We start from the raw sequence: 12,881 nt of genomic DNA on the forward strand, positions 1-12,881 counted from the left end.
TAACCTCTACCTCACCTGTGAGGCTTGTTTTATTGGACCACTCCCTCCTATGTGTGCCAGCTCTAGTAGTCAGTGAGCTGCGCAATGAGCCCTGATCAGGAAACTAACCCAGCTGAAAATTAACCTAGGGTAAGACTGGCCTGCTCCTTTTAGCAGGACGTAGGCTTTATACTACACTGGCAGTCTCCATGTAGCATTGTTGTATGTCAACTTAGAGTAGTTATGAACCTGAAGTTAATGGGCATACAGAAACATCAAGCAAATACAAAGCTAGGTCCTAGATTGACAGAGGTGGTTTTGTACTTGTTTCTTCCATGACTGAGGTTGAACTGGTGAGGTGGCTTCAGGGTTTGCACTGTACATCCACGGTGCTTCTGAATTGAGCACTCTTGATTTTAGGCTTTGTGCTTCGACTTGTATTTCAGTAATTTCTTTGCTGATAAACTGGCTTCACGCAATTACTAATTTCTAGGATTTTCTAAAAGCAAAAAGCTTACTGTTGTACAAATAGAAATATTAGTGGTTCACATGTTTATTCTTTCCCTGTGGTTTATAAAGGTTCTTTCTGTACTAGGATTTGATTATTTAAGATGGTCTTTTTAAAAACTTCTTTTTTAGGCTTACAATCGCAGCATTAGGAGAAAAGCTTAATGATTACTGGAATGAAATGAAAACAAAGAAAAATGAAGAATACCCATTAGCTTTGCCAGTTGAGGAGATACAGTGAGTATTGCTTCTAAATAGAAGAATTTCACATACTGTCATTACTGTTCTACACTCATTCACAAAAATGAATTTTTCCCATGAAAGTTCTGATATTTTTTCCATTGCAGAAAACAGCCTGATCAGACATGGGTACAATGTGATGCATGTCTGAAATGGCGTAAGCTGCCAGATGGAATAGAGCACTTGCCAGAAAAGTGGTACTGCTCACTGAACCCTGACCCACAATTCCGGTAAAATTAGATTTTGATGAATATCTAAATGCTGCTTTTAGTTCTTGCTTTATCACCTGTTATAATCATGGATGTTAAGCTTTTTCTGTTGTGTTTTGTTGGGGTTTTTTTCCCCTTAACTCAGGAATTGTAATGTGCCAGAAGAACCAGAAGATGATGACCTAATACATCCTACATATGAGAAAACTTACAAGAAAAAGTGAGTACTATAAACTTTCTTACAAGTGTCTTAACACTAGGAAAAAAATGTGAAAACTAAATGCCCTTTTGTCTCACCTGTGGTATAATTGCAACTCTTCTGGGAATATATCCAGCCAGAAAATAGTGCCCTGAAATCAAGATTTGGTATTAGCAATAAATAGATGAAAAGCACTGTTCTTTTCTGTTGTTAGCATGTTGGCATTACATTTAAATTTCCCTCTTTGACTTAATACCTGTTTGCTCTCCTAAATCAGAATTAGGAAAGTCATAATGCAAAGGTCCCCTCTCATTTAATAACTGCTGAGGCAAGCAAGGCAGCAGTTGGTGTTCAAGTACAGATCTCGGGTGGGCGTTGTTCCATAGTAGTAAGCAATGTGAGGATAGTTTGGAATCTTAGAGAAACAAGCTGCTAGGGCTGTTACGGGGGGACCTTGTCTAGGTAACTTTTACTTTCAAGGTCTGTGTTGAAGCACTTGAATACCTTAATGAATTTATTTAAGAATAAGAGGCTTCCTAGCTAAGGTATATGGGGAAAAAACCACCGACTTGAGTAATTTTAACTAATGCTGCCTAGCATTCTAGAAGTGGGAGTTTTGGGTGTTCTTCAACTTTTTAAAACAAATCTTAATCTGAGAGATAACTTTAAGCTATACTAGATTCTAAATTCATGCAGAAAACTTTCATTCAATGAACCAGAATATGTTAATTAGAACACTCTTGCATCCCGCTGAGATAAGGAGAGTTTGCTTTTAGTTTGAGGTTGATTTGGTTTTATAATGAATTAACATTTTGAATCTAAGTTCTTAATCTTTTTTCTCTTGCTGTGCAGAGACAGGGAAAAACTGAAGAGGCGACTAGAGTACAGCCACCAGGTAACTCGAAGTTGATAGGAAACTGACTTTGGTAGAAGAGTTGTTCTTGCTGGCAACAGTACTATGCAGTTTGATCAAATAGGCCAGGCTTTGAATTAGTTTGCTTTAGCTAGTGGACAGCTGACTGATTCAACAGTGTGTTTTGTTTTGATGGCTGTGCAGCTTATGCTCACTGTTAGTAAAGTCTTTGGTGTGCAGTGGTAGAAAATACACCATTGCTTTCTATGTAGTACTTAAAGAGTTTGAGAGGAACAAAGCCCTCTCACAAAATCATACTAGAAAAAATGTCCGTCACTCATACCTGTTTTTATGGCATGACATGTAATTATTGAAAAGTGGATATGTTGTAGAGAGATGCGATGAGGGTATGAAAGTAAAGATGCCCTTAAAACTGGGGCAGGAAGTGGGGATGTACAGAATTGTAGTAGCTCTACATTTGCAAGGAGGCACTCAAATGCAAATTAAATGCAGATGCAAATCAACATGGTTGAATTATGAGAATGGGTAGCTTGTAACTCAGAATCAGTGTGATTTAGCTTAAGCTGCTTTGTAAGTAAAGTGCTAAGCTAAGATCACTCAATTTCTGGAGAGGAGATTTTTTTTCCATGTGCTGTTTTAACCTATATACTTCACTGTATCAATTTTTCTACTATTACTTTTATACTTGGGTAAAAGTAATTTCTAAAAGGAAAGTATTGTTCATCTTAGACAAACTGGATTAATTATGAGCAGAGGTGTATATAGGGAAATATACAGAAGGAAATAACAGAGGTGGCTGTCCAATACTTTGTGTATGATGCTCAGACTTCAGGCAGAAATACAGCTTGGGAAAAGTTCCTTCCTGAGATTCTACATGGTACTTTAAAATAGTACTTTAAAATATCTAGAGAGGGACTTGTAAGACCATAAAGCTGCTTTCTGACAGCAATAAATCTGTGCATGGAGAGAAGTGTGCAGCAGGTGTACAGCATTCAAAGTCCTCTCAGAAATCTGCTGGAAGCCTGTAATTACAATAAAAAACTTGCTGCTTTCTAGTATGTTTTATGTCTTAAACCAACACAAAGGAAATACTTCACATGCATGAGAGTTTGGGGGAGGGGGTGTGCAGCCGTTAAGGGAACTGGGGTGTGTAATGTGGGGTCTAGTTAGCCTTTCTTAGTGCAAAATATGGAGCCCAGGTTCAAGGAAATCCCTGTAGTATACATGAGAAATGTTGGTCAGAATTTTAGGTGTTGGCAGATAGAACTGCTTAAACCTATTCTGAAGAATCTACTAATGTCTGTTTCTTTTCATTCTTAACTAATATTATCTTATAGGTCAATAATGAAATGTATTTAAAAACACTTGTTTCTTCAAGTAAAGACTTCAAAAAATTCACAGCTGTGAGTGGAAAGGAAACTGTTCCAAGATCACCTTTACCCGAAACATCAAATGCTTCTGCCAAAAGACCCCTGCTTATTTTAAATAGATCAGTATCTTCACCTCATTCTGATTCTGATAACAGGTTAGTAAATATCTACAAAGTAGATTCCTGTTTATTTCTAAAATTAATAACTTGCTAATGAAAATGATGGTGTTGGGTGTAGTCCCATCTTCAGGTCATAGCTGCCAAAATTCATGTGTCACTTTTGGGAGTACCAGAAGCAGAGGGCTGATTAAAGGTACCTAAAAATCTAGTGAAGTAGAAAAGCAAGTGCACCAAAAAATACTGTGCACTGGCAAGGAAATTTGCTGCGTGGTTTATCTGTCTAGGGAAAGACTGTATTGTTAACCACACTCTACAGTATTTCCTTAACCTCTGTTGGTTAAGGAATGGGTGTGAGGCTGGGGGTGTTTTCCTGCAAATCTTGAGTCGTGAGTGTTTCAAAATAGTGTGTGGATGTCAGCCACTTGTTTTTACAGGAAAGGTATTTGCTCTGGTTACACATAAAATACTGTGCAGGGAGACATCCCTTTCTAGTTACTGAGTGGTAGTTTTTAATAGTGCTTATAAAAACCCTGAACATACATTGAAACAAATGACTTTGCTGTATTTGAGCAATACAATAATCAGTTCAATATTTTGCTTCTCAGTCTTAAACGGAAGACACCTAGCTGCACGACGACTGTGTCTTTAAAGACACCTCGATTAAATGACAAAACATTCAACAACTATGATGATGATGATGATGAAGATGTTATTATTTTAGAAGAGAGCAGTACTCCAAAGCCTTCAGCAGATGCTGATGTTCCTGTAATAAAAACTGAATGTATTAACCTGGATCAAGAGGAGAAGACAAAGGAAAACTGCAGTGTTGGAGAGCCTTGCAGTGCAGCTACTCCTGAATCAAAAAGTGAACAGTTGACCTCAGCAACACAGACAGAGGTCCCAAGCTTAGTTGTTAAAAAGGAAGAGGTGGAAGATGACACCAGTATTCAAGTTCCCAGGGCAGAGATGGAAACTAAACAGCACAATGTTAACCATGTTTCTGAGACACATGTAGATCTTGGAAATGAACTGAAAAACCAGCTGCAGTTACTAAACAAAGAAAAAGAAATTTACCAAAACAAATGTGAAGTATTAACCAAACAAGTAGAAACGCTGGAACAGAGAATTTTAGAACTGAACAATAAGTATGTAAAAAAAGAAATGTGCCATCAGTCAACTGAGACGGTTTCTTCATGTGAAGAAGAAAATGTTCATGATAGAAGCTTGGCAGAAGTGACCGTTCTCTATGAACAGGCCTTAGAAGAAATAGCAAAACTAAAAGAGCAATGCTCTACCCTGCAGAACTTAAAAACTGAATGCAGCAAGTGTGCTGACGGTGAAAGTAAGAGCGAGGTGGATGAAATTGCTGTTCAACTGGATGATGTTTTCAGGCAACTGGACAAGTGCAGCATTGAAAGGGACAGATATAAAAGTGAGGTATGATTGTTGAAACAGTGATATCCTTCAAGTTAACAATTACATTATTTTTATTTTTTTAATGGGTGTTTCATAGCAGTTCTAGTACATAATGTGTGTATAGTTCAGTCCACAAACTAATCAAGCCACCTAAAAGGGGGATGAAATACTAAATTAGCCCAGGAGCTTCTAGTTTTTTGCTTTCATAGGTAGAAATAAGCAAACTTGAGGGGCTGCGAGGCTCTGAGTGGCTCTGACTGCAAGACAAAAGAGAGACTGAGGAGGCTCAGAAGGAGCACACATACAGTGGTTCAGTTTGACAGCTGCCTATGTTAAAGCAGTTTGCGTAGGCTGTCATAACTTAAAATATCACTGAAAAGTTAATTAAAAGCAGTCAACAAAGTTAAATGACTTAGATTTGTATAAGTTGTCTTTATTTTAACACACCACAACTTTGTTTGATATGTAAACTTATTTACTTGCCAGATTGAACTACTGGAAGTGGAAAAAAATCAAATTGCCTGTCAATGTGAAGAACTCAAAGCAGAAATTGCACAGTTAAAAGCTTCAATTCCACAAGCAGTAGCACATGCAAATGATTCTACCACCAGTAATGTAAAAGACTCCGTGAATTTTTCTGATGGAGAAAGGTATCAATTTTGTTCTTTCTAGACTATATTTCAAGCAATGTTTTGTCTGGCTGATTGTATCTGAAATATTTTGATGAAGATAATGTCTGATAATCATATAATAAAATGTAATGCTTGGAATTGTTTTCTGTTGCCTCTTGTGACTCCTAACTCAGTAACATTTTTTTTAATCAAATGACTTATTTAATTTTTATTTTTTTTTATGATTTAGGTATTTGTATGAGCAGGGTTGGCCACTGCAGAATACAATGCCATACTGATGCTTGTTAAAATGTCAAAAATACTATATAATGTCTAGACATGACTTGCAGAACAAGGAGAGAGAAAGGAGGCAGGAAAGAGGGTGATCATTAGTTTGTGCTGTGTAGATGAACTTCACTTTTATATTCTGTTTTTCTTTCTTGGATCAATAATACTCTACTGAAAAGAGTTTGAGTTTGGTTTTGAAAATCACCTTTCCTGTAAGAACTCCTTGCTGCAGACCAATCCTGTGGAATTAGGTTGCGTCCAGAGTGTGTCTTTGAACTGAACAAGGGTTCAAACTTACAAACAGAGAGCTTGCAGCTCTCTGTTGATGGAAATCACAAACACGCAAAAGAAGTACACGCATGGGTTGGAAGCAGGGATGAGCAGTCCCGCAGGAATACAGGCACACTGCCTGGTCATGTAGGATGGAATTGAAAGCCAGAGTTCAGATGGAGTTAAAACTGGCAAGGCCTGCAGAGCTCAACCAGAAGGCTTCAGTAAGCACAGCAGTAGCAACGGAAGAACTAAGAAAAATGTGGACCTGCTGCATAGTGGGGCAGGTGCTTAGTAGCAAAGGATATGAGGTCTGAGGCACTGGGTACCTTAGTAACTTGTATCTTCTTTACCTTGTTTTTTACTGGTAAGGTCTGCCCTCTAACCACTGAGTTCCCTGAGCCAAATAGTAATCCTGGGGGAGTGAGCATTACCTGTAATAAGCAGTGACTGAATTAAAGGCCCACTTAAGCAAATTCAACACACAAGTCCATGGGACCAGATGAGATGCATCAGAGGGAGCTGGCCAGTTGATGAAGAGGTGGCCTTGTGATGATATGTCCAAAAGGTTGTTGCAGCATTCCTGATGCCTGGAAAAAGGCAGTAGTTGTGCCCATATCTAGGACAGGCAGAACTACAGGCTGGTCAGTGTAGCCTCAGGCCCTGGGAAGACTGTGGAGCAAATCTACCTGGAAGCCACCTGCAGCCCTGTAATAAGATGAGTAGGAATAACTGGCATGGATTTACTGAGGGTAAGTCATGCCTTTGCAGCCCCGTTGCCTTTTACAATGAGATGACCAGCTCTGTGGACCCTTATTTTAGCAAAGCTTTTAGTGTGGGCTGCCATGATATCATGGTGGTGAAGTTTCCGAGGTGTGGTTTTGATGGGTACCCTAAGAGGTGAGTTGTAAAATTGGCCAGACTGCTGAGGTCATGGATTAATATTGAGGCCAGTAATGGTTAGTGCCTTCATTAATGGCCCGTATGACAGCAAAAATTAACTCAGTAAATTCATGATGACATCAAATTGGAGGGAACCATTGATACTATGAAGGGTAGGGCTGCTGTTGAGGGACTTTGAAAAATTGGGAAAACGAGCTGAAAGAAACCTGGAAATTCAACAAAGGCAACTGCAGAGTTCTGCACCTGTTGGAACTACCCCATGCAGTTGAACAAGCTGGAGACTACTCGTAGGAAAGCAGCTTGGAAGAAGATGGCCTATGATGCTGGTGGACTAGAAGTTGAATGTAAGTCAGCAGTGCGCTCTTGTGGTGGGAGAACCCAGTGCCTACTGGGCTATACTGCCAAGAGTTCAGCCAGTAATTTGAGGGAATGCTACTACAGGGCATTGTGAGACCAAACATGGAGTATTGTGTGCAGTTTTTTGCTCCCTGGTATATGAATGACACTGGCATATTCAAGCAAGCCTACTGAAGGTTCACCAAGATGGGCAGGGGCTTGGAGTATCTGATACACAAGGTGAAGCTGAGAGGGAAAGGAAATACCCTTACAAAGAGCAGGTTACCTTGAAATCCTGTTGCGCTCTGCTACTGCCTAATGAGAGGGTGTAGAAGAGGTGAAGCCAGCCTCTTTTCATGAGCACAGTGATAGGATGAGAGGCAACAGACACAAGCTGCAACAAGGGAAATTCTGTTTAAATATTAAAGGGGGGGGAAAAAATGTGTTCACAGCAAGGGTGGTCAAACCCTGAAAAAGGAACCCAGGGAGTCTGTGGAATCTCCATCTTTGGAGATTTTAAAAACACAAGGAGGTCCTAAACAAACTTATCCAGGTTAGCCCTGCTTTGAATGTGTGTTGGGGAGGGAGGGGAGAATGGACTGGATGATTTCCAGAGACCCCTTTCAATCTAATATTTTTTTCTATGGGTAAATCTCCCCTTTATCTGCCAGTGTTTCAGTTTCTTCTCGTAGCATCTGATTTGTGCTTCCTAAAAGAAATAGCAAATATATGCAGGACTTGCAAGTAACTTCCTACCACAAGTCCTATTGGGATCTGATGGCACTGTGAAGACTGGCTACTGGAGATGATAAAGGAACTGCTGGTAGAAGGAAATGCTTAAGAGAAGGGATGGGTGATTTGGAAGCAATTTGATCAAGAGGAGGACAGAGCAAGGGGATCTAGGAAAGAAAGCAAAAACAGGAGGCGTAGCATTTTTGCTGTACTGTAACTCTTACCTTACTTCCTTTTTATATTTTAAAGCCTTTGAACAAACTACTTTTTCTTGCCTTCTCCTCTCTTCTTTTTCTCTCTTTGTTCCCATAGGTTGGAGTAGTTTGTGCTTCTAAATGTATAAAAATACTGGAGTTTAATATTGTTTTGAGAAATAAAAATGTGTTGTGGGATAAAGGATTGTGCCAGTGCTTACTTTCCAATTTAAATAAAATTATTCAGAAGTATTTCTGATCTGTTTTGGGAAAGGCAGAATTCAGTTTAGCTCTTAGTATTTGTTTGAAACTAAGGGAATATATACCTTCAAAATTAAAACTTGAGAGGCTCAGCTTTGAAAAACTGGTAGAGTTTGAAATTATCTTGATGCAGCTTTAACCGCATCAGGTTTTTGTTGGTTTATGGAAGTTAGGTACAGAGCCTTTCCAGTATAGAGTACTAGTCCAGCTTCATTAAATAAAGTACTTGGTATTTGAGCATAAAACTTCATCTACATCTAATCATACCTTAACTATTTCTTCACAGCCTGAAACTACGCTCTCTTCGAGTGAATGTTGGACAACTTCTGGCTACAATCATGCCTGATCTAGACTTGCAGCAAGTGAATTATGATATTGATGTAGTAGATGAAATTTTAGGACAAGTTGTTGAACAAATGCATGAAATCAGTAGTACTTAACATCTTTAGCAGACTCTTACTTGATCTGCCATTATAACCTTTGTGTAGGTTCAAAATTGTATATACTGCTTCTTCACTTTATATATTTGACCTAGTTTGATCAGTAAGTGTATATACTTTACGCATTTAGGTGTTCCCACAGATGCAGTGGGTGTTATCTTCACTTCCTCTTAAAGGAATGCTGTCAATATTGACCAACCCTGATGTACTTAATTAAGGATTTTGCTTTTAAAATGTATTTGTAATTAAATTTGCAAATATTTTTATTATTAGGATTCTTAATACTTTTCTACAAAAGCTTTTTGGTTGACTTTTGATCTTATATAAGCATTAATATTTCCTCTTCTAAAATCTAGGTAGTGGAATATATTAAAACTGCAAAAAAGAACCTTCCTTCATTTCCTTCTCAGAACAAACCTTAGTAGTGGTGTTGTATACTACAGTATTGTTTCATTACTATCAGCAATGTTGTATGTTGCATTATCGGGATAGAAATGTGACTAGGAGATGAAAATTTTGGCCATGTGGGTAGCATTTGTGTGGTTACTACCAAAAGAAATAAAAATCAAGGGGTTTATCCTGAAAACTGATGATCTTTGATGCCATTTTGGATTTTTTGATGTTGCTAAAGAACATTATCTGTATGTTTTTATGTATATTATATGTAAAGAACATATGCTGTTTCACAGCATAAACAACTCCATGGGATATGGCTAGGCTATTTCAGCCTTTTCAGGGATGGAAACCCCATGCCAGTTTGTGTCCTGCCCTTGCTACTTGATTATTTTTTTTTTTTCCTACATCCAAGAACCTGTCTGTATTTAATAGAGTGCAGTCACAGGGGCCTTCACTTCTACCCTATAGTTCCCATTTGAATACAGCAGTGTTGGTTTGTAAGTCCAGGTAACGCTACACAGCTTCTATGGTCAGATTTCACACACAGCTCCTGTCTACTTTTTTTCCAAGTCAAAGGCAGCTGGTGGAATGGGAAGCATTGTGGTGGACCATTGGAAAGAGCAAGCTGGGGTGGTGTTTCCAAAGCTGGGGTGGAGTCCTGGGCAATCTCTGCTCTGCATTGAGTGCCACTTATTGAGACCTGAAGGCCATTTTTTCAGGGAAGCCCAGTGCTGAACAGGCTTAGCGTAGAGGTTCTGTGATGTATGCAAATGCTTATATGTATTATCCTGAAAAACAAATTGTTGCAGTGTTAAACATACAGTCTGCCTGGGAGTCTTTCAGGCTGAAATGTGAGGGTGCTGAGATTTGTCTCTGAAATTTACCTTCCTATCAGAATGTGTCATGCTGAGTACAAATGCATCAGGCTCCCAAATCCTTGATTAACTAGTTGGATGGAAGTACTTTGAAAAGGAGACGTGTTTCCTTATCTTTGGTGTTAACAACTACAGAATGAGATAAAGCTGAAAATGTTCAAATAGAACTTGTTTATGCTATCTTAAAGTTTAGACATATTTTATTATAGGCTGGATAGGGGAGTCTGTCTTGTCCCCCCCCTTTTTTTTAGTAGATGTTTTGTAGTAACTCATAAGCCACTACTTCTGTGCTCTAATGCTCATGCAAAAAATTCCTGGAAGACGTGGTACCAAGAGAAAGTGCATGTTTTTCTTATGAAGTAATCAGGAATGAGAAGAAAGGTGGCAAAGACAGCAAATCCACTTTTTAGTCTGTGGTGGTATTTGTCATTCGAACAGTGATTGAGAAAAATGGTTCTTGCTTTTAAAAATAAAGAAAAATAATAATTTTAAGCAGATTATGAGTTAGCATTCAATACATTCATTCCTAAGAGGTGTCTTTTTTATAAAGCAAACACTTTTGACTATTGCACTGCTGCTGTCCTGGTTTAATTAGATTATGTTCCTTTTAGTTGTAGTTCAGTCAGTTTCTTTCAATGGACAGTATATCTGTTCTAGTATGCCGATAAGGGTAATGCAATACTGTTGTACTTTATAATGGATGAATTGAATGTTTGATTTTTCGAAGAGGTGGCTGTAATATAACTTTGTATGACTTTTAAAAAGTTTATATTTTCCAGTTATTGGTGTGTAGTTTTCCATTTCTTAATCGTTATTTATTATCCTTCATCAGAGACAGTAGTTGAATTGTTTGTAGGCAACTGGCAAAATATAGCATATGTCTATATTAAAAATGGCAAATTTACACTGTCCACTTACACTTGGACAGCAGTGGACTAATGGAAATGGTTTTTATTTACTTGTTAAAATTATTTTTTGTAAAAAGAAAACTATAAATCTGAGTTTGCAGGATCAAAACTTGTATGTGATCAAATGCAATGTTTTTGTTTATAAATAAATACTATGCAGAATGGCTACTGTTTCAGACTTATTTGAAGTATTCAGTCTTACGGGAAAGCTGGCTCAGTCAGGATTTGAGCAGACTTGGGTATACCAAGCATGCCCCTGGGCCAGGTAGGCATCCTAACGGAGCCCCGAACAGCTGACTGGCCGTGTTTCTTCAGATGATCAGTTCTGGTATGGGGAATTCTGCTACCCCATCACAAGACTGTTAACTGTAATAGGATTTGGGACAAAAGTGTTTTTCAAGGCCTTGTTAGCTGTTGTCTTTGCAGTACTCAGGCAGAAGTGGTGGGAACAAAATGGTAAGAGGAGGGTGGGACCACCTGTCCCTTTGGATGACCATAAGCTCTTGGATCAGATCAGCTCACCTTGTGAGAAATTTCACCCTTGGGCTATTTGATTAGTTCCCCAGTGGGAGAGACTCCAGCTCTTCCAGATACATTTGTGGCCAAGGCAGACTGTTCTTCCCTGACCAGTACTTGATTGGCTTAACACAGATGACTAATACAGAGACGCAGCGTGCAAGGTATTGCACCCATATGTTTGGGTTAATACCCAGGCTGTGGTAATCAGTGGCTTCATGGTGCTGGCTTGGCTACTTTGTGTAAATAATGTACGCCTGCCTAGCCACTGGGCCCTTGAAAAGGATTTAGAAGACTGATCAAAGGGGAACATCCAGCCCTAGAAGGTGTTGGAGGCTGGAAGTCAGTAGAAACTTTGGGAACTAGTGGAGAGGTAAAGGCAGCAGGGAGAGATGGTGACCACCAACCCAATTTAAGACCGAAAGGGCTTGTACCCCTACACCTGCAAGGAGCATGCGTGCTAATCTATGTGGCAAGTGGTGCTAATTTGAATATAACTAATCAATGAGCATGAATTTAGGTGGGTTTTGCTGATCTGAATACGCTGTAGTTCTTTTGCGTGGTGTGCTGGCTTTGTGGAATCACCACCTGGCACCCATCTTTGTGCAAACATGAACTAAATAAATACCTGCTCTGTGTGTAAAACTGGCTTCTTGCATGCTGGGTGCACCAGACCCTCCTTGTGGGACAGCAGGTTTGTCGTGGAAAGGGTTGCACCTGGTACGGAGATGTTCTAACCAGGGAAAAGCCGCGCTCTTACAACCCAGGGGATGTGTGTGTTGAATTTTGAGGAAGTTCCTGAGTTTGGTGTGTGGCTGTAGTTGGTGCTTTCTGCTGTGCGAGTGAAATTTCACATCAAGCACAAGGACTTGCACTGTCCTGGCTTTCTAAGCCTCATCATACTTGCACAGAAATCCTTGTCACCCTCTAGTTAGAAGTTCTCTTTCTTTTTAAAAAATAAAATTAAAAGAACCCTCATCTGCATACACTAAATCTTGGCTTGTTTTCTGCTTTATGACGGGCTGCGTTGGGCAGCAAACACCTGGCGGGAGCTCCGTGGGGTACGAGATTTGGCATTCACCACGGGGCTGAGGGGTCTCTTGCCTTCTCCCCAACGCAGCCGTGCAGCCCTAAGTGGTGTGGGAAGAAAGTAGATGCCAGGTTTCTATGGATGAAGATTTTTTTTATAAAATTTCAAAGGGGGAGGTTTGCATTTGAGAGGAAGGATCGGTTGGCCT

The 12,881-nt window shown here is 39.4% G+C and overlaps 1 protein-coding gene across 2 annotated transcripts in view; it reads left to right on the forward strand.

Moving 5' to 3' along the window:
- The window catches only part of MORC3 (MORC family CW-type zinc finger 3), a 29,886-nt gene extending 18,593 nt beyond the window's left edge, over positions 1 to 11,293 (forward strand). For both annotated transcript variants that reach the window (XM_056329900.1, XM_056329901.1), the window contains 8 exons: positions 619 to 723; positions 834 to 956; positions 1,081 to 1,155; positions 1,987 to 2,029; positions 3,346 to 3,533; positions 4,103 to 4,934; positions 5,400 to 5,563; positions 8,795 to 11,293. In XM_056329900.1, the coding sequence (XP_056185875.1) occupies positions 619 to 723; positions 834 to 956; positions 1,081 to 1,155; positions 1,987 to 2,029; positions 3,346 to 3,533; positions 4,103 to 4,934; positions 5,400 to 5,563; positions 8,795 to 8,948 (1,684 nt within the window). In that variant the 3' untranslated portion in view covers positions 8,949 to 11,293. The remainder of the gene's footprint in view (positions 1 to 618; positions 724 to 833; positions 957 to 1,080; positions 1,156 to 1,986; positions 2,030 to 3,345; positions 3,534 to 4,102; positions 4,935 to 5,399; positions 5,564 to 8,794) is intronic.
- The last annotated feature ends 1,588 nt before the right edge of the window (positions 11,294 to 12,881 follow it).

This window comes from Falco biarmicus, chromosome 2 (genome assembly GCF_023638135.1).
Source record: "Falco biarmicus isolate bFalBia1 chromosome 2, bFalBia1.pri, whole genome shotgun sequence".
Classification (NCBI taxonomy): Eukaryota; Metazoa; Chordata; class Aves; order Falconiformes; family Falconidae; genus Falco; species Falco biarmicus.